General features: G+C 42.2%; 1 protein-coding gene across 1 annotated transcript in view; it reads right to left on the bottom strand.

Annotated features, from left to right (window-relative positions):
- The window catches only part of LOC136867042 (putative inorganic phosphate cotransporter), a 550,887-nt gene that overhangs the window by 394,270 nt on the left and 135,204 nt on the right, over nt 1-21,413 (bottom strand). The window contains exon 2 of the mRNA XM_067144142.2: nt 18,253-18,357. Coding sequence (XP_067000243.2) covers nt 18,253-18,357 — 105 coding nt within the window. The remainder of the gene's footprint in view (nt 1-18,252; nt 18,358-21,413) is intronic.

Here is a 21,413-nt window from a genome sequence, read left to right as displayed (position 1 = left end):
CTGAGTGGACCCCGTTCCAGTCCACGTACCACTTTTCAAATTTCTTGGCAGAGCCGGGAATCGAATCCGGGCCTCCGCGTGTGGTAGCTAATTACACTAACACCATAAAAGCGGACCTTACCATACTAACCAGACAATATTACGCCATATGACTTCGACGTTTCAGTCCCTTGCAGAATTCTTTGAATGAAAGATCGTTTTGGGGACTTCCGTGCAATCAAGAATGATATGGACCACTTAATCGACTTCAAACCAATTCATTCAACATGAGTTTCATTAAACATTGCTGGAAATATGGAATAGGGAAGGATTATTTAGAGGTTTACCTAAAACACACGAAAATTGTTCCAATTCCTCCGAAGGAAACGTTCACGAGACTTTCTGGAAAGCTCAGCGCCCTGATAGGGTCTACTACCTACACTGCTGTGCAAAACTTAAGGACGAAAGTAACTTTCGCATGTTGTGTCACTGCTAAGTAATATAGCCCGAAGAAACTTGAACATTACTTGTACATAAAAAGAACAGCTACAGTATGATACGGCAGGCAACTGAAAGGAATATGCAATGAGACGAACATAATGGCACTTTCATACACAGGAAATAAATTACACGTAAGTCACTGCGACTCATGGTGTTCCCTTGGACATCACAAAAGAAGGGACATGTTTCTAAAAAGAGTGTGTGATCACCACGGACAGCGATGCATGCTCTGCTACGTGTTCCCATGCTGGCCACAAGATTGGTAAGGAGTTCTTGCAGTAGGGCGTTCCATTCCTCCACCAGCGCGGTTGACAACTGCTGGATGGTCGTTGGTGCATGTGGAAGTACTGCAATATGTCTGCCCAACATGTCCCACACGTGCTCGATGGTATTTAAGTCAGGGGTACAGGCAGGCCAGTTCAACGGAAGAAGATAACCCCTTGCATGCAAGGCTTGGCTCTAATTCCCCCTCTCCAAAAGGAGACTTGGCACCGGGGACTGCTGGCTGCTGGACAATGGGACGAACCTGTGGCCCAAAGCCCAGACGCTAGAAGACCCGAGCCGACCCGGCAGTGACAAGAAGGACTGATCCCCATAATAACAGGAAATGGCAAGGAAAAGGTTATGATTGCATGACACCTATTCCTAACTAACACAACCTCTGGTCTTTATCCAGCCCACATCCTTGCATGTGCTGTCAAAAGACGTCAGGTTTTACATGTAGGCTCTTTCTTCTTTCTGACTATGTGGTTTTTCCCTGACCCTTCAATACCACACCTTAACACTATCCAACCAACACAAACCTTGCCGTGGTAGCGAGTCTGACTCGGAAACCGGCAGATACTCCTTGTATCACTTCCCACTCTACCCAGCTATCTCTTTTCTTCTTAGAAATTAATAGCATGTCGGAGGCCATGTAGATTGAGTCGATGGTCACGGCGGGGGAGCGGGCTACGGGGGGCCCCCGTAAAAAAACAAAAAACAGGCCAGTTCATTCGCCGAATATCCTCTCGTTCTAAGAGCTCTTCCACCTGTGCTGTTCGATGAAGTCAGAACTGAATACATCCCTGAAAAGAAGCACATGGGGAAGGAGTACACTGTCACAATAACGTTGACCAGTGAGTGTACCCCATTCAAAGATTTGGAGGTCGGTGCGCTCATGCAACATCATGCCTCCCCACACCATAATACTTGGACCACCAAAACTATAATATTCGACAATGTTCCTGGATGCATTACGTGTTCCCACCTTTCGCCAGATGATGAGGGCACTTCTAGAATCACTACTCAGACTGAATCTGCTCTCATCTGAGAAGAGCACGCGATCCCACTCCTCGTTGGTGCAGACCTGGTGTTCTTTGCACCATCGCAAACGGTGCCGCCGATATGCGGGTGTCAATGGAACATAACGTAATGGTCGTCGGGCAAACAGACCACCCACATCCAGTCGTCGTGCCACTGCGGAACGTGATATTGGGTGCCTTTCAGTCCTGTTAAATGTGCTTGCAATTTCACCCGCTGTTTGACGTGAGTCTCTCCTTGTCTGTTGCACAATGTAGCGGTCATCTGCTACTGTAGTTAACCGTGGTAGACTCCCTCCTCTCCTTTGGGCAGCAATGGCTGTGGTTCGGAATGCTCTCCATGCACGTGAAACAAAGCTGTGCGCAATACCAAACTCCTGGGCTACACTCGTCATATTTCGTCCTTCGCCCAGTTTCCCAATGATTCTTCCCAGTGCGAAGTCATCCAAATGTTGTCTCCGGACCATGTTGTAATTGAGAACACCACCACAGTGCACCGTAACAACTCGCTGATTGACTCACACTGTCTTACCCTGTTCCTTCAACTGCCTCGTTTCGTGGGGCCAAATCCATTTGGTTCTATAGTCGCCCTGACCTTACGCCAGGCTTCTATGCACGTGTGGAAGACCTCTGTTAACATGTTACCGCACTTTCATTTATTTCCACCGAGTAGTTGATATGTTATGTTGGTTTATCTCTCGTTCTTAAGTTTGGCACAGCAGTGTATTTCTACGTTCCTAGGGAAATACTAATTGATGACGTTTGGTATCAAAAGTTTTAAAGTGATGTATGTTTTATTCACAGGAACTTGAACATGGGTAAATCATCAACTCCAAGAGAGGGATGATCCTGATCCCTCAAAGAATAACATAGTTGAGAACTCAAGAGCACGGTCTGTGAAGGTACAAGGGGCGTGAAAGCCGAGTGGCATAATCGCTGGCTTCTGACTAAAATGCTCGTGGTTCGAATCCCGACCAATTTATTTGAAATTTTTAAAATGAAAAGGTTTTCCCATGTGGTTTGGATATCCCGTGGCTATGATATCGTCATATCGTCGCGTATACCTGCACGCATTTGCTTGTATATAGGAAAAAGACCAAAAACTGAGGATACAATAGGTCTCGGTTCACCTGGTGGTATCGAGGTTGATGCTGACCATCGGAGGTCGGCCAGGGTACATAACAGAGAGGAGTCTAGCTGATGTAAAAGGAAATAATACTGGACTGGACGGAATCTTACGCACGCTTCACGAGTTGTGAACCCTTACAAGAAAGATTTTAGTTGTGGTGGTGACTTCCAAAACAATCTTTGTGACATACACTTCCTTGCATAATAATTGAGTGAAATCTAGTTCGAAATAATCACCATTAAACATTATATTACTCGTCCCGTGCAATGGTATCTCATACAGGGTGTTTTTTCCTTCGCGGGACCGCTCCACTAGTAATGGCCGGTCAGTTTCAGCCGGTAACCACTATGAACGGGAGTCCAAAAATCCTCATCTGCGATAATAATAATAATAATAATAATAATAATAATAATAATAATAATAATAATAATAATAATTAGCGGCCGTGGCCTTAAGTTAGGTACCATGCCGGCATTTGCCTGGAGAAGAAGTTCAGTTCATTCAACATGGTTTTCATTTAACATTGCTGGAAATACGGAATAGGGAAGGATTCCTTAGAAGTTTATCTAAAACACAAGAAAATTTTTCCAGTTTCTCCGAAGGAAAAGTTCAAGACTCTCTGGGAAGGTCAGCGCCATCTTGCATCATTGAATGATCGTTTATTCGAACCACAGCTTGTGTTCTTTTCGGATGATGCTTGGTTTCATCTTAATGGTCATGTGAACAGTCATAACTCTCGCTATTGCTGTACAGAAAATCCTCATGGTGTTTATGAAGGCCCACGGAAAACCACTTCGAGGATGGATGAGGTGGGAATCAAACCCAACTTTACTCAGTTGACCTACCGAGGTTAAGTGGACCCCGTTCCAGGCCTCGTACCACTTTTCAAATTTCGTGGCAGAGCCAGGAATTGAACTCGGGCCTCCGGGGGTGGCAGCTAATCACGCTAACCACTACACCACAGAGGCGCACATTATTATTATTATCATTATTATAAATACTTAAAAGGTATATTTTCTTCTTCTTCTTCTTCTTCTTAATCTGGTTACACTCAACCTCCTGCATGCTAACCCAAAACTCTACCCACTGCACCAACTGTACAGCACGACTAGTAAGTGCTGACAGAGGTAGTCACACTACATGTGGTTACAGTGTTGCCAGCTTGCCACTCTTCAACGTCCTTTTTCTGCCGAATATACTCGCAGGACGAACTTTTGTGAGGGTCTTTTTTATTGCTGGCAAGTGAGGAGTCGCGCTGCAGGCCCGAGTGCGCGATTTTCGGTTCACCTTGTACACGCGGTCTCTCTTAAAAACCCAGACCGTCCAGCGGCGTTTTTACTCTCCCAGATCTAAGCAGCTGTACGGGAGGCACGCACAGAGTTCTTGACCTTGTAAACAGCCTGCACGAGTTCCACTTGGCAAGTATGAGTCACTAGTTTGAATCTCAGCTGTTAACATGGCGAGACAGTTATTATTGCAACACCGTATTTCAGTATGTAAAATTTATGTTAAGTATGAGGCGGCTCGGGGAGTACGCGATGCATTTGTTCAGCAATTTCCTGGTGAAATGCCACCTTCATGAGCACAGATTCACGTAATTGTAAATAAATTTGAAACTACTGGCTCAATGCTCAATAAAAACCATACGCGCATACGAACTATTTTAACAGAGGAAAAGCTTATCAATCAATCAATCAATCAATCAATCAATCAATCAATCAATCAATCAATCAATCAATCAATCAATCAATCAATCAATCAATCAATCAATCAATCAATCAATATTGATCTGCATTTAGGGCAGTCGCCCAGGTGGTAGATTCCCTATCTGTTGCTTTCCTAGCCTTTTCCTAAATGATTTCAAAGAAATTGGAAATTTATTGAACGTCTCCCTTGGTAAGTTATTCCAATTCCTAACTCCCCTTCCTATAAATGAATATTTGCCCCAGTTTGTCCTCTTGAATTCCAACTTTATCTTCATATTGTGATCTTTCCTACTTTTATAAACGCCACTCAAACTTATTCGTTTACTAATGTCATTCCACGCCATCTCTCCGCTGACAGCTCGAAACATACCACTTAGTCGAGCAGCTCTTCTTCTTTCTCTCAATTCTTCCCAACCCAAACATTGCAACATTTTTGTAACGCTACTGTTTTGTCGGAAATCACCCAGAACAAATCGAGCTGCTTTTCTTTGGATTTTTTCCAGTTCTTGAATCAGGTAATCCTGGTGAGGGTCCCATACACTGGAACCATAATCTAGTTGGGGTCTTACCAGAGACTTATATGGCCTCTCCTTTACATCCTTACTACAACCCCTAAACACCCTCATAACCATGTGCAGAGATCTGTACCCTTTATTTAAAATCCCATTTATATGATTACCCCAATGAAGATCTTTCCTTATATTAACACCTAGATACTTACAATGATCCCCAACAGGAACTTTCATCCCATCAACGCAGTAATTAAAACTGAGAGGACTTTTTCTATTTGTGAAACTCACAACCTGACTTTTAACCCCGTTTATCAACATACCATTGCCTGCTGTCCATCTCACAACATTTTCGAGGTCACGTTGCAGTTGCTCACAATCTTGTAACTTATTTATCACTCTATAGAGAATAACATCATCCGTAAAAAGCCTTACCTCTGATTCCACTCCTTTACTCATATATATATATATTGAACCCATGACCTTTGTGCCCTAAGAACATTATGCATAGTGTAACAAAATAATGAAAAGTTGGATTCTTGATAGCATGGAGTTGACACGTGACGAGGGGGTGATTACCTTCGGTCCCACGCTATGGGGTACGTGACGTCAACCACACGTGTCGACGGCGGAAGAATCTCTAGTCATTTTTATGAACTATTTCAAAGCGCGTGTACACGGCGTGACAACGCCAAGTCAAAAAATATAGTGCCTATCAAAGGGGGTCAATCATCTCACAAATCGAACCCGTAAAATTTTTAAATGTCCATGAACACTACCGTCAGAAATGTAGCAAGCATGTAGTCACTTTCAAAACTCTTGAAATTACAGTTTAGGTAAGTCAGAAAATTTATAAAATTTTTCTTGGCGGCAAAGGGAGAGATCCGAAGAGAGGGGGTAACTGCTATAAATATAAAGGGACGCCATGACGAAGTTTCCTTCTCCGGCATTTGTGATACAAAGCGGACGAAAAATTGTTGAGCTGCTCTGCTAAATCAAACCAACGAAAGTAGACTGAGTTCAACTGCAGATTTTAGCCATTGCGGCTAAGTCTTGACTCCATGGGGAGATAGTTTTCTTGAGAGAAATAAGTGTATCAGATAGGACGGTCAAAGTACTGAAATATTCTAATGTGATTAAGTAATTTGTGTGCGGGAATAATTATAATCCATCGTGTGCGCTCCGCAAACAAGTGAAGGGTATTTCTTTTTTTTATGCTTTATTCCAAGAAACCTGAAGAAACATAATGAGATGTACAGCCATGAATGTAAAGATGGCTAAATAAAATGCCAGGGTCACAGGTGAGCCCTAAGACGAATATTGGCGTGACGACATGAGGTAGGTGACTTCCCATCTTACTACCTCTTATATCTCATCTCGTGATTTCTAAAAGTGTATTTGCATGGGGATATACGACGCAGTGGTCGCCCCACTCAGTTTTGTAAATGTGAGAGTACGACTAAAAGAGTCATTTGTTTTATTTTCCACTTGGATAAATTTTTGAAGTCTTGCGAGGGCCGTATAATGTTGTAAAAAGTTATTGAATAGGATTCCGAAGTGATATCACGTCCAATGTAGATCGTCATCCGTGTGAGTGTACTGCCTGTATTTTGTGATGTCAATGTAAGATGTTCATTCGACGTAAAATTCTTCTGTCTGCAATTTGACGTTAATAATAATAATCCATGGTCACTCATTTTCAATCGAGTGGAAGCGCGCTGTCGGGTGAGAACCTAGGGGATGAATTTGGTCACGGAGAGAAACGTTTTTCTATGCCCATTTTAAACTGTGTCTGACTGACAATAAAAAGATCTAGTAGAATGTTCAGTCATTTCTCGTAAAAATCAAGTTATTAAATACGATATCATTTATGCAAAGTTATTCATGAGTAATGCATTGTGCGATATTAGATGTCGGAATTTCTAGTGAGGATTTTATTCCAGTTCTTTGTCGATGATAATTGTGGAGCTGGGAAACAGAGGTTAGTTTTGTGAATCAGGTTGGACCTGTCATTGAAGCCGGGACCCGGAAGCCCGAGGAGTGTTTTATATGAGTTGAGATGAGATGTGCGAATCAGGTTAGAGTCCTGTCATTGAAGCTGGGGCATGATAGCCCGAGGAATATTTTATAATGTTGGGAATGGAAAGAAATTCATAGAAATCCATAGCGGTATAATTGGCGACGCGTATAATTAGTGTGGGCATCTTGAAGCATATCTGTGCATTTTGTTGGTTAGAATATCGTATTTGTTTAATCATGTCGGCAGAGTTTAAAGGGAGCATTTTGAGAAGTCAGTCAGGTAGAACGAACCGGGTGGTTTATGTAACTGCCAAGCGAGCCTGGGGTGAGAGACCTCAGCTTTGATAGCGGAAAAGAAGTGGAGTTGAGAGTGTACTGTAATTCTCGGCCAGGGGATACGTTAAAATGCTGGATTTAGTTGAAAATTCATAGCCGGTAATGATCTAAGCATTGTGAAATACTGTAATTGGGGACGTAATGAACATTTGAAACCATGAACTTTGAGTATAAGGAACAGAGTAACCCAATTTCAGGGTTGTCCAAAATATAGAGCGATGGTCGTGATGATCGATTTGTCTGTGAGGGGTGTGCAAAATTCATAATGGTAATGACGAGATATGACATCGTAATGATATGGCGAGTTGTTTGGTTTGTGCGTAGATTATTAGGATATCCAAGTGTTAATAACGGTTAGGACTAGATTAGATTTTTAAGCATGATATCACGAGATGAGATATATAGCTGGACATGAATGATGTAACAAATTCTTTTCCAGCCAGATAAACATCGCAATATTGAATTCACATCACAGCTGCGTAGAAAGTTGTGAAGAAACCAGAGTCCGCGGAGATAAAATTTACTGTTCTTTAACATTTCGATAAATCATTTAAATTTATTAAATTATTAAATTCAGTGAAACCGCATTTTGAAATAACTTTAATCAAGCGAATAACTTGGAGATGCATTCTGGAAATTTTAATTTGTTGTCTGGGGAATATTAAAAAAATAAAGTAAAGATAAAAGGGACATATTCGAAGGAAATGGATTTTCTGCCACAAAGTTTGTGAGCATTGTTGTTGTTGTAATTATTGAACTTTGATTGATTGAGCAGTGAATGTGCGGGGGATAAGTAAAGTGGAACTTTGGTCATCAACCGATGTAACTTAATTGTGTTTAGCCTTCAGCTCAGAAACTTGGATGGTCAGGGGGTCATCAACCTCAGTGACTTAGATTAGGGCCATATGCCATTGTAGCATCATTTCCTTGCGGTCATCATCCACAATGACTTTAAAGTAACTTAGAAGATTAGATGTCGGTCCATGACATAGACGCAGGTCACATCGATTCAATTAAGGGTCCATGCCGTAGAACCACTGTGTGGCACACACCGATTGGACGACCTTAATTATACTCAGAGTCCAGAGTTCGTGTTACGAGGGCTGGACCATAACGAATCACTATGATGGTACATGTGGTCTCACATGGAAGCCGAATTTAAGGATTTCCAGACTTTCCTTTCTTAAATGATTAATAATTGAGATAATGGTTTCTAGTAAGATTGCCCATCAGGCAGTTACGTTAAAGTCTCACGCCAGTGTTCTGACATTTATGTAAAAATGATTGTGGTGTCCAGTGGACACAATTGACTATGACATCGTTGACATAGTAAATTACTTCATTTCCTGAATAAATAGGAATCTTTTAAACAGACCTTTCATTCCAGTAGATAGATTAGAATTAATGAACCCTACCTTTACCTCAGCAAGTGACGAAGAACCCGAAACGACCCAAGAGACAGATCTCATGAACTTTGCTGATAGGTAAGGAAGGTAGGTATCCCTCAATAAGGACCTAAAGGGTTCAATATATAAGAAAAAAAGGTCCGATAATACTGCCTTGAGGAATTCCCCTTGAGGAATGGTGCGAATCTTAAACGGTCACAGAATATATCACAAAATTAACACAACAAATAGCGGTTTCGGTTTCTTCTGCACACAGAGCTGCAAAGCTGTTATACATCAAACCGTACAAGTTTACACCGGCCCATTGTTTAAAACCTGCTGATCCAGGCACAAGACTGGAATATTGTGAGTGGTATCTTGCATCACTTAATGATCGTTTGTTCTACCCACAGTTTGTGTTCTTTTCGGATGAGGCCATGGTTTCATTTTAATGGTAATTTGAACACTCATAACTCTCGTTATTGGTGTGCAGAAAATCCTAACGGTGTTTATGAAGTACCTCATTATGAAGATAGACACTTCCAGCATCTTTTATAAGGTAAGATTTCATATATGATTGTATACACATTTAAAGCAGGGCGGCCGCACGCGACATAAGTTCGACTGAGGCAGCTGTTGTAGCGCAGAATACAAACACCGTGCGCTCGGTCTGGGTTTATAAGAGAGACCGTCTGTCCGATTCGTTGGCTGAACGGTCAGCGTATTGGCCTTCGTTTCAGAGGGTACCGGGTTCGATTCACGGCTCGGTCGGGGATTTTAACCTTAATTGGTTAATTCCTACGGCACGGGGGTGGGTGTATGTGTTGTCTTCATCATCATTTCATCCTCATCACGACGCGCAGGTCACCTACGGGAGTCAAATAAAAAGACCTGCACCTGGCGAGCCGAACCCGTCCTGGAATATCCCGGCACTAAAAGCCATACGACAGTTCATTTCAGAGAGACCCTCTATATCCTTCGGAACTTCTTGTTCTGCCTGTACATCTATGGACAGCTGGGCTGAGTAGCTCAGACGGTAGAGCGCTAGCCCTATGAGCTCGAGTTGGCAGGTTCGATCTCGGCTCAGTCCGGTGATATAAGAAGGTGCTCAAATACGCCAGCCTCTTGTCGGTAGATTTACTGGCAGGTAAAAGAGCTCCTGCTGGACAAAATTCCGGCACCTTAGCGTCTCCGAAAACCGTTAAAGTAGTTAGTGGGACGTAAAACCAATACTATTTGTATTACATCTACTGATAAGCAGTTGATTAAATATCCCAAGAGTTACCTGTCCAAGTGTGATTAAAGTTTGTGATCTTGATCTTGTAAAAACATGAGGACTGAAGAGCAGAGTCGGAGGTTTTATTTCCTAACAGCCCGCATAAACTGATGAGGCATGTTGCAAACCAAACAAACACTACGGCGGTACAAGCGTGGTGACTCTTGACCTTCCAAGCGACCGCTGCTCGTCTCGAAGGCCGGTGTTTCATAGTCAGTGCGACAAATTCTTTCGGCCGTTATTCTTGGTTGTCTAGACCGGGGGTCGTCGTATCACCGTCAAATAACTCCTTAATTGTAATCGCGTAGGCTGGGTGGACCTCCAGTCCTCAGGTCCAAGTAAAAATCACTCACCTGGCCGGAAATCGAACTCGAAGCCTGCGGGAGAAAGACAGGCACACTACCCCAGAACCGCGGACCTGGCACTCCGACATGTTGCAGTGACATATAAATCATACATTAAGAAAAAGGTTTGCTAAACAATGGAAATTCATACTCACCTGGAGTTATGAACAACTATCAGTAAGTTGTTTTATGGTTATTTATTTATTTATTTATTTATTTATTTATTTATTTATTTATTTATTTATTTATTTATTTATTTATTTATTTATTTATTTATTTATTTGTCTCTTTGAAAGTACAGAGGCAATAGGCCCAATACAGTACCTTCCTAACACACCAATACTAAAAATAAATACAAAATAAACAATGAAAATAAAGGCAAGGAAGGAAAATGAAAAGAAGGAAAAGTACATATACAGAGAAAATAACAGTGTAAAGTACATCAAGGATATTTCTCTACAATGAAAATACAGGAATTAAGACAAAGACAAAGTAATATGTGACTACAAAAATAAATATCTTAAGGGGCGCCGTCTGAATTTATAACTTAGAAACATAGGCCTTTGAATGTCTATTAATGGTAGTGTGTGATTCTGAAAATAACTCTTTTCCTGAAGCAAATGTGTTGTAAAAACGTAGCATTTTAATACATGGCCAGGTGAAGTGATGAGATGTTCTGGATCTTTGAACGTGAAATACTATGTTCTTGCGAGCTTTAACTCGTAGAACATGAAATAAGATAAAATTCAACAGTCCTATGAAATCAAATTTATTGTTTACAATTTTGTTTAACGTTTTTAACGAAATAATAATTCCGCAGAGACATGAGATTAAAATTACTTCTTAAATACTGTGTTGATGTATCAAAAGGGCAAAATGTCGTATTTGTTTTACATTCAATAGCATGTATTCGTTCCTTTGAACGCAGTCCCAAATTACAGATTAATATCCTAACTTACTTCACACAAGTTTAATGAATAACTGAACAGCTATCGATGATTGAGTAAATAATTTAGAGCTCCTTATTATAAACCCGAGCATAGGGTTGGCATTGTTCGTTATTTTTGCAATATGGGCGTTGAAAGTTAATGCTATACCTTACTAGTAAATTGAATGGTAAACAGCATGCCTGTTAAGACCTCACAAACATGTACGGCGAAGTTTTACAACGTAAGTTATTACCGCGGCCAGCACGTGGATGGCAATCTCGTGACTTCTAACACAACCTGTGCTAATGTACACGGAGTCTTGTGACTTCCGACGCTAACTAATGTGCCCTATTTCGCAGTTTCCTCTGATTGTCTTTTTCTGTCCCATTAGTGGCCATTGCACAATGTTTTAGGAGAGTGTAGTGAACTGAACTCCAATGGGCATCATCTCTTCATCGCTACGTAGTGTTTTTCCTGGTTCTGCAATGGACACGCTGTAGATAATTACCGTCGCGATCAGTTCTCGATCCTTCGTCGCTGGCCAAAACACGCATCCGAGAGTACGTTTCACGCCAAGAGTTACTTTCATCATCTATCCCCTCTATGCATATATCACTAATAGTAGATCAGGCCACTTTCTGCATTAAAATTCGGCCACGTAATATGTTCCACCTAATGGAGAACAGGCAATATAAATGGACTTAGTGAAAATTCCGACTTCTACACTAGCAGAATATGAAAATCTCAACACCACGAAGACACTGGTTTAGTGGAATGCAATTTAGGCTAAGCAATTGTCTATGTAACATATTTATTTGGTTAAAGTTCTCAGATCACAGGTTCAAATATCAGCCAGAAGAGATGTAACATGGTGGTGCATTAATAACCGCTGTATTCGCCATGACTTTGAATGCAAGCATGCAAACGCGCATGCGTTGTGCCGTACAGGTACCGTATGTTATTTTAGGCGATGGAGTTCCACGCCTGTTGCACTTATCCAGTCAAATAAACGGTTAATGCTGGTATTGGATGACGCTGGATTTGTCGTCCAATATGTCCCATACGTGTTCAATGGGTGAAAGGTCTGGTGATCTCGCAGGCCAACAGCAGTGGTATAAGGACGAGCGTTATCCTGGTGAAAAACACACTGTGAATGAATGACAGCACAATCACTAGTGTGACGTATAAATCCGCTCTCAAGATTTTTGGGATAACGACGAGAGTGCTCCCGCTGCCAAGTACAGTTCCTCCCCAGACCACAACTCTTGGTGGAGGTCCAGTGTGTCGACGCCGCATCCAGCTTGGTTCTAAGCTCTCACCTCCCCTCCTTACCAATCTATGACCATCACTGGCACCAAGACAGCTCTCATCTTAGAACATAACAGGTCATCCTGGTTCGGAGCTATCCCTCAAGTAATCGATTTGTAACAGTTCACTGTATCTTTCGGGTGCCAACTGAAGGTCTAATGGCTTTAACTGATGCAGTACGATCCACCACAAGCATGCAGCGAATACGGTGATTTTCTCTTTTTGTAGAGGCCCGTGTGCGGCCGGGCTCCAGTCTTTCTGAGACAGCGCCTACCCGTGGCCATTGTTGCCAATACCGATGCACTGTGGATACATCCCTGCTAAGTATTTCTGAAATATCGCGAAAATAACATCCACCTTCTCGTAGCCTTATCACACGGCCTCGTTCAGACTCAGTAAGTTGCTGATATTGCCTTCTTCGTCTGCTTAAAGGCATGTTTGACTCACACCTAACTCACAACGTCAACGCTGGACGTTGACTAACGCTCAGTACTACTACTACTACTAAATGTTTTCATTCCTCCCCTGAAGGGGGAGGCAGGCCTCCTAGACGGTGACGCCGTCTCTCAGGCCAGGAGATTTGTATCGGAGAAGGAGGTTTGCGGACAAGGTGAGAGGGTTGGCGGCCGTGACCTATAGTAGGAACTGCCCGTCATTCGCCTTAGAGGAGGATAGTGGAAAACAAAGGAAGATCATTCGCAGGACAGCCGACGGTGGGGACCAGTCCCTCTCCGTCTCCAGAATACAGAGGCGTAGAGCCACGGTAGAGCTGTGGCCACCCCACCTCTGCTCGGTTGGCCGGTCAGAGTGCAGAGATGTCAGACCACGGACCAGCCGTGGCCACTTGTGGGCCGAGACCCACTCTGCATCCCCCGACGTCGCTCACGAAGTGTACAGCCCGTTTTTAAAGCAAAATTGCTTTGCAAGTTCATAGTGGCGCTAGCAGCATCACTCTTCGTCGACTAGCGCGCAAATTTGAATAGGCGTTATCTTTAAGATGTGCAAACACGCCTCCCGAATTTCGTTTATCTAGCACGTCTCCTTGGTGTTGGGACTTCATCAATCAATCAATCAATCAATCAATCAATCAATCAATCAATCAATCAATCAATCAATCAATCAATCAATCAATCAATCAATCAATCAATCAATCAATCACTACTGATCTGCATTTAGGGCAGTCGCCCAGGTGGCAGATTCCCTATCTGTTGTTTTCCTAGCCTTTTCTTAAATGATCGCAAAGAAATTGGAAAATTTCCCTTGGTAAGTTATTCGAATCCCTAACTCCCCTTCCTATAAACGAATATTTGCCCCAATTTGTCCTCTTGAATTCCATCTTTATCTTCATATTGTGACCTTTCCTACTTTTAAAGACACCACTCAAACTTATTCGTCTACTGATGTCCTCCCACGCCATCTCTCCACTGACAGCTCGGAACATACCACTTAATCGAGCAGCTCGTCTCCTTTCTCCCAGTTCTTCCCAGCCCAAACTTTGCAACATTATTGTAACGCTACTCTTTTGTCGGAAATCACCCAGAACAAATCGAGCTGCTTTTCTTTGGATTTTTTCCAGTTCTTGAATCAAGTATTCCTAGTGAGGGTCCCATACACTGGAACCATACTCTAGTTGGGGTCTTACCAGAGACTTATGTACCCTCTCATTTACATCCTTACTACAACCCCTAAATACCCTCATAACCATGTGCAGAGATCTGTACCCTTTATTAACAATCAAATTTATGTGATTACCCCAATGAAGGTCTTATATTAACACCTAGATACTTACAGTGATCCCCAAAAGGAACTTTCACCCCATCAACGCAGTAATTTTCCACTAGCCAGCTTATTCGTGCACTAATGTCATTCCGCTCTCTCTCTCTCTTTTAGTCAAACCCTTCGTAAGGGTGTAGCGGCATCACGCTACAATCCTTTAGGTGATCTTCCTCCAGGAGTCTCTGCTTTGGGCATGGTGACTTGCTTGCTGTAAGCTCATCCTGGTCAAGCTCTTGATCTGGTCCATCTGGTAACGGTCCTCTATGTCTTCGTCCGTCGACATTTTCCCTCTATGATAAGTATTTCCATTGCCTCCTGTCTTCTGGAAATATGACCAAAATATCTGAGTGGTTTTTGGTTGATAAGGGTCGACAGTTTTGTTCTGATGCCGAGCTGTTGCAGGATCGATTCGTTAGTATGGTGAGCTGTCCATGGTATTCGCAGTAATCTCCTATAGCACCAAATTTCTAGAGCATCCATCGTGCGGCGATCCACCGTCTTCATCGTCCAAGTTTCTGCTGCATAGGTCGCAATAGGGAAGAGTTCGAATAAGGTTGAACTTTGTGTTGGAAGTGATGGAGGGTGTCCTTCCAGATGCGAGTAAGTTTTGCTGTTGAATTTATCGCAGTTGCAATGCGCTTACGGATCTCAGGTTCACAGTCTCCGGTATTTGTGACAATAGATCCTAGTTACTCGAAGCGACTGACAACCTCATAATCAGCAATTCTTGTTATGGCAGGTCTGTTGTTATGAAAACGGTCTACAATCATCACTTTAGTCTTTTTATTGTTGATTTCAAGACCACATTCTCTGCCTCGCTCGTCTAACCTCCGCATGATGGCTTCTAGTTCATGATCATCTGTTGCAATTATCACAGTGCCATCCGCATATCTGAGATTGTTAATTTTCCTGCCACCAGCTGTGATGCCGTCACTCCGATCCTCGAGAATCTCCCTCATAATGTACTCACTGTATACATTAAATAGGAGGGGGGAGAGAATCCAAACCTGTCGCACTCCAGCACTAGTAGAAAAGATGTCTGAAAAGTAGCCATTACTCTCACTGTCGCAATGTTCAAAGAGTAGAATTGTTGAATCAGGTACACTACAAGTCTCGGCGTTCCCATCTCAATGAGTACAGACCAGAGCTTTGACCATTGTACCTTGTGGAAGGCTTTCTTGTAATCCACGCAGCACAGGAACATCTTGGTATTGTACTCCCTTGTCTTCTCTATGAGCTGCCGGATGTTGAGAATCTGCTCACAACTTCCTTTGCCTGGAACAAACCCGGTTTGTTTCACTGAAATTTGTGGAAGTAAGAAGGTCTTCAGCCTCCCGTTCAGCACCGCGAGCATGATTTTACTGGCATGGGAGATGAGGGGTATCGTCCGATAGTTTGCACAGTCAAGTGGAGAATTTTCTTGAACAGTGGCGAAAATGGAGTAGCACCACTGGTCTGGCCAATTTTCAGATGTCAGTATCTTCTGACATATCTTGTGGAGGATGTCGACACCTAGGTCATCCATGTTCTTTAGGATTTCAGCAGTGATTCCATCTTGGCCTGGTGCTTTCCGGTTCCGGAGTTTGGGTTGTTGTTTTTTTTTTTTTTTTTTTTTTTTTTTTGTACGTTCCACTTCTTCTTTAAAGATCATTGGTTCAAAGTCTGTTGGGTCCTGGTGACCTGGTATTGGTTGTGGGTCATCAGTGAGCAGCTTGATGCAGTATTCTCTTCATATTTTGGCGATGCCCTTTGCATTTGTGATGATATTATCTTGGTCATCTTTAATAATCTGAGTCTTAGGCATAAACTCTCGTGCTAAGTATTTCACCTTGTCGTACAGTTCTGCGCTGTGATTTTTGGTATTAAACATTTCACTATTCAGTGGCACTGAATTGAAACTGCCCAGTAGTGTACTCCTCGGCGCAGTGATTTAGAAAGGGTTTTCATTGGACCACCGTAAGGCGACAGGAAGGGTATCCGCCTTAAACCCTGGATTAGTCCTCAATTGAGCCCAAATATTCCGGTGACCAAATATAAACATGGAAAGGTGGGGCTGAAAGGAATCGAAATCCAATTAAATTCTATAGAGACAACATACTCGAATACATTTCAGAAAAAGTAGTAGTAACATTGTGATAATGTAGTAATGTACGGTATGCGACAAAACAAACGACACTGACATTATTGTTCACGTGTTGTTCTCCTTTCCCTAGCAACGAAGCAGTTATTTATTGAATTTAATGGTTGGACTGGTGGTGGTGCTGGTAATGGTGGTTAAGAGGATCTGCAACTAGGCAACCATCCTCTATACAACACTAATCAGAGACAGAATAAAAAGAATGAATGCAACACTTCGAAAACTGAAGGTATCGGTCAAAGAAAGACAATGGCCACGAAGGACGTGAAAATGAAAGACTCCCTAGGCTTCGAATGATTGAATACCGTCGGGGTCGAAAAAGAACAAGAATTGACCAAGGGAGGTCGAATAGAATAGACGAAAGTGAGGAGCCTGGCACAAGTAAGTGAAAGCAATGCCAGGACACACCTAAGGGCCTCGTAGTCATCAACCCGCGCTCCCAGGTTTAAGAGCCCCTCTTGCGAAAGGCAGGGGATACCATGGGTGTTATTGTACCGCCCCCACCCACAGGGGGATAATAGTTGGAGATACTGGGTTAACCTGGTGGTCAAGGTCGTTAAATATCAATCACGTCATTCGTTTCATTTCATTAACTCCTCTGATGAGGCTGATATTAGGAAGGAAATGCGGTCGTAAAAACTTGCCTACGAAGGTTCACCTCACTTCATACCCAACCGTGTAGAGAAACGAGACAAGGATCGGACATATTATGAATTCACTGTTGTGTTAATTTCTATATTTATGGTTTTCGCAGCAGAGGAGAAAGTGTTTATTGTGGAAAATTATTTCCGGTCATACGGAGTGGGGCGTCAGAAAGGGCCAAGTTTGCTTCATGTTAAAGAACAGTACGAGGGGAGATTTAATTAGGACGCACCAAATAACAGGACGATGTTTGCTCTCGTTGAAAGGTTCAGTCAAACGGTACCCGTCTTATTTCCTCGACAACAGGGTACCCAAGAACGGTCATCACGAACGAGAATCATGGACGACTTATGATGAGCAGTTGAATTAGAGATAGTCACGTGTAGCACCTCCTTTCGCCCTGATGATGATGGCGATGCAGTGAGACAGTCATGGACTCACAAGTCATTAGTAGCACTGGGGAGCCATTCTGATGGATAATCTCCCATAATGCACGGATATTGTTCGCAGCAGCTCCCAGGAGGCGCACATCCCCTCAACAACATCCCTGATGAGCTCTAAAGGATTGAGATCGGGTGACTTCGAGGGCCACGCAAGAATCTTCATGTCCTTAGAGTTTTCATCGAACCAATCGGCCACAATCCGGAAGCGATACGCCAACTCTTTGTCTTGCTAGGTCTTTCGCAGGATGCTGGAGGATAACAAATGGGCGAACATCGTCTGACGGTAGGTTCTTATATCGTTCGCCGATGAGAGACGTTGGCGGATGGACCAGGGTTCCAATTCATCCAAAGTGAACCTAGCCTACCACAGAGCCCTTTCGTTAAAACGCAACTACCTCTAATTCAATTGTACATCATTGTCAATGTATTTCTAATTCCTCCTGGTGGAGCACACATCACCCAGCAAGATGAGACATTTCTATTAAAACAAACTATTTTCTTTCAAGAATCACTTAAAACATTAAAAACATACCTTGTAATTGAGATTTCTTGTTTCCTTGTAGCGCTGCATAACCGTATTTCCATATGTTGAGGCTTGTGGCGTCTAGTTGGTATTGACTCTTCAGTGGTGTCTTTCCTAGAAAATGAAAGAAAGTAATTGTTCAATGCCTTTGGTCAGTACTTGTCCTCACAAAAGTATGGGGTCAGGTTATGGAACACGCCCATTGTATCCCTGCTTGTGCTAAGAGGTACTGAAAGAGGGACTGTGTAGCTTGGCCTTTTCCTTATTTGAGGTGCGGTTAAACATTCTGTATAACTGAGCAAGTAGGCCGTGCTGTTAGGGTCGCGCAGCTGTGAGCTTGCATTCTGGAGGTAGTGAGTTCAAAAATTTGAGCTAGGTTTGGGAAGGTAGCAGCCATCCGGCCTCCGATGGTTCGACTCTCCACATAATCCGACCATGACGTAGGTACGTATGTACATTGTAGGCATGTCAGCACTTGAAACATTACATACAATATTGTTGAGTAAGTCAGCTGGTGATACTTGGCCATTCATTTCATTCTGATGCTTTGCTTAGGGTTATCGTTAAAGCGATATTTCTTGACAATGTGAACAGTTGTTGTGATTTGCAGTAAAAAATTTGCTTTCAGTTCACGTACTCCTCATATTACGGCAACTAAAAAGCGCAAACACGTTACAGTTACATTAGAAAAGAATTTAAAAGTGCTTGAAAGATAAGACAAATGTGAGACCCTACAATAAATTGCAAATGAAGTTGGTGTGGGCGTTACTAAGATTAAATACAGCAACGAACTAGAAACATGTAATGCCGGTTTTAAGAAAGGACTTACGCATCGTAAAACGTTCAATAAGCTTAAATCTGAACTGTTAGATCATGCTTTGCGGGTGTGGTTTTCGCAGGAAAGAAGAAAGAGAACTCGATTTTCTGGCCTCATTATCAAAGAAAAGGTGCTAATTTTGAAAAATCAATTGGAAGGAAAACTAGTTTAACTGTGAGTAAAGGGGCTGACTGCATCGCTGAAAAAATCGTCAAGGGATTCAAAACGTGGTGATTTATGTCAAGACGCCATAAGCTGACGATGTAACTTCAAGCGCAGTTGTTTCACAATTTGATTTTTTAAAGGATGATATAGCTTCAGGCGAATTTATTTTACAGTTTAAAAAAAAGCATTGATGAATCGACCCGGAACTAAATGATGCCACTACAAAGAACTCCTGACGCACGAAGCGACACTGCGGAGTGTAAGAAGCTTGCAAAGGGGAGAGTGAATTCTGCTACTTCCAACAATGCCAACGGTAGTCATAAATTACCGTTCTTTACAATCGGCAAATCGAAATTACCGAGGGCATTCAAGAATATTAATTTATTATCTCTGCCAGTGTATTATCGCCATCAAAATTCAGCCTGGATGGACAGTGGCCTTTTTTAAATCATGGTTCATTCAGCAGTCTTTGCCTGAAGTTGAACAACATTTGAAGGTAAAAGAAAAACTCCCTGTACGTACTCTTTATGTTAGATAACACGCCATCGAAACCATCTGAACAGGAACTAAAAGGAGGGATATAAATGCTGTCTTTCTTCCACTCCGTGTCAATTATCTCATTCAATCCATGGATCAAAAGGTAGTTGAAGGGCTAAAGAGGAGATCCGTAAATATGTCGTATCCATTTTAGAAACGACAGAAAAAGACAGCAGCTTGTTTGAAGCACTAAAATCTTTCAATACAAAGGATGCTATTTACACAATTGCTGAGGTTTTGGAAGAAATGAAAATATCAAAACTTGAAAAATCCTGGTGTAAACTTTGGCCGACAATGACAGTTGAAATTTATCAAAATGATGATCTAGATGAAGGTACACAGGCAATTGTCCTAGATTTTCACATCTTGAAACCTGATGTTCGAAACAATGACGGTGATGAGGGCTTTCTAAAACTGATGTTGACTGAACAATGGGAGAAGAACTAGATGACGATCAGGTCATCACAGCTGTTATCCACAGTGCAGACAATACTAGAAAAGAAGATGATGATGATGATGATGATGAAAACTACGAATCTCCTTGTCGAGTATCCAATGCAGTCGCCAAGCAGTCTTTCGATTCAGTTCTTCTGTGGACTGAACAGCATTCTTTTTCCATGCCAATGGACGTTTTGTTGATAAGGAAATGGAAGCGTATAAAGCAGCAAAATCTCAAATGTCATCTCAGACAAACGAACATTACCGGTTTTTTCAATCTTAATTGTTTATGTACGTATATTTATTATTGTACTGCATGCACTTATTAGTATGTACACTATTACAGTAAATACTATCGGTCCTCTGGTAATCCTACCGTTCTTGCGTTCCGACTAAACACTGAGTCCCGAAGGCGACTGATTAACGAGGTTCTACTGTATAGCAAGAAGATTATTGTCTTTAGAGCTCTAAAATATTCTCTCCTGAAGGAGTCTGTGATAGATTTTTACTTACATCCTACAAGTAGTGAATAACAGGTCGGTAACAGGAACGCTTTGTCAGCACTTTACATAGATAAGGTTGGAAGCCATTACAGACTGTTTTATTAGCACTTCAGGGAGGTACGACAAGCAGGAATGTAAACAACGGGACAGAGTGAGAGTTTAGTTTGCCTATAGATGAGCTGTATCTAATGGTTTTGAAGAGTCCTTCAACAAAAATCGTGAGAAAAGTCATACTTACACATTCTACAGACATAACGTTAAAAGTCGATATGTAAAGATAGTTCGGTTATTTCCTACAGCAATTTCTTTCTTTCAAAAATAAGGTTCCTAGAAGGAAATTATAATTTAATTTCATCGACTGCAAATTTTAAAAACATTTAAGCTCTTAAGGCTTTTTCAATCGTGAAATTACCAGTGTTTCGCCCCAGTGTAGCAGTGGGGTCATCAGTTGGATTGCAGCATCTTTCCAAGTCTCCGGCGGCTAGTGTGCCGTTGAGACACCAGTGCAAGCCTCTTACGTCGGGCAATGCAGAAACACGCAACAGACTTACAATTTTGAGTGCTCTCTATCGTTAGAGATTGACAGTAATTTATATCTACTGTATATATAAAAATAGGCTTGTCCGTATATTTCACCTTGCAGCCGCAACTATCCACCGCAGACCACTGGTGTTTGTGTGTTGTAGTAGCCTCGAGTCTCCCGTCGTGTA

Source organism: Anabrus simplex, chromosome 3, assembly GCF_040414725.1.
Source record: "Anabrus simplex isolate iqAnaSimp1 chromosome 3, ASM4041472v1, whole genome shotgun sequence".
NCBI classification, from domain to species: domain Eukaryota; kingdom Metazoa; phylum Arthropoda; class Insecta; order Orthoptera; family Tettigoniidae; genus Anabrus; species Anabrus simplex.
This window is presented reverse-complemented; position numbering and strand designations above follow the sequence as displayed.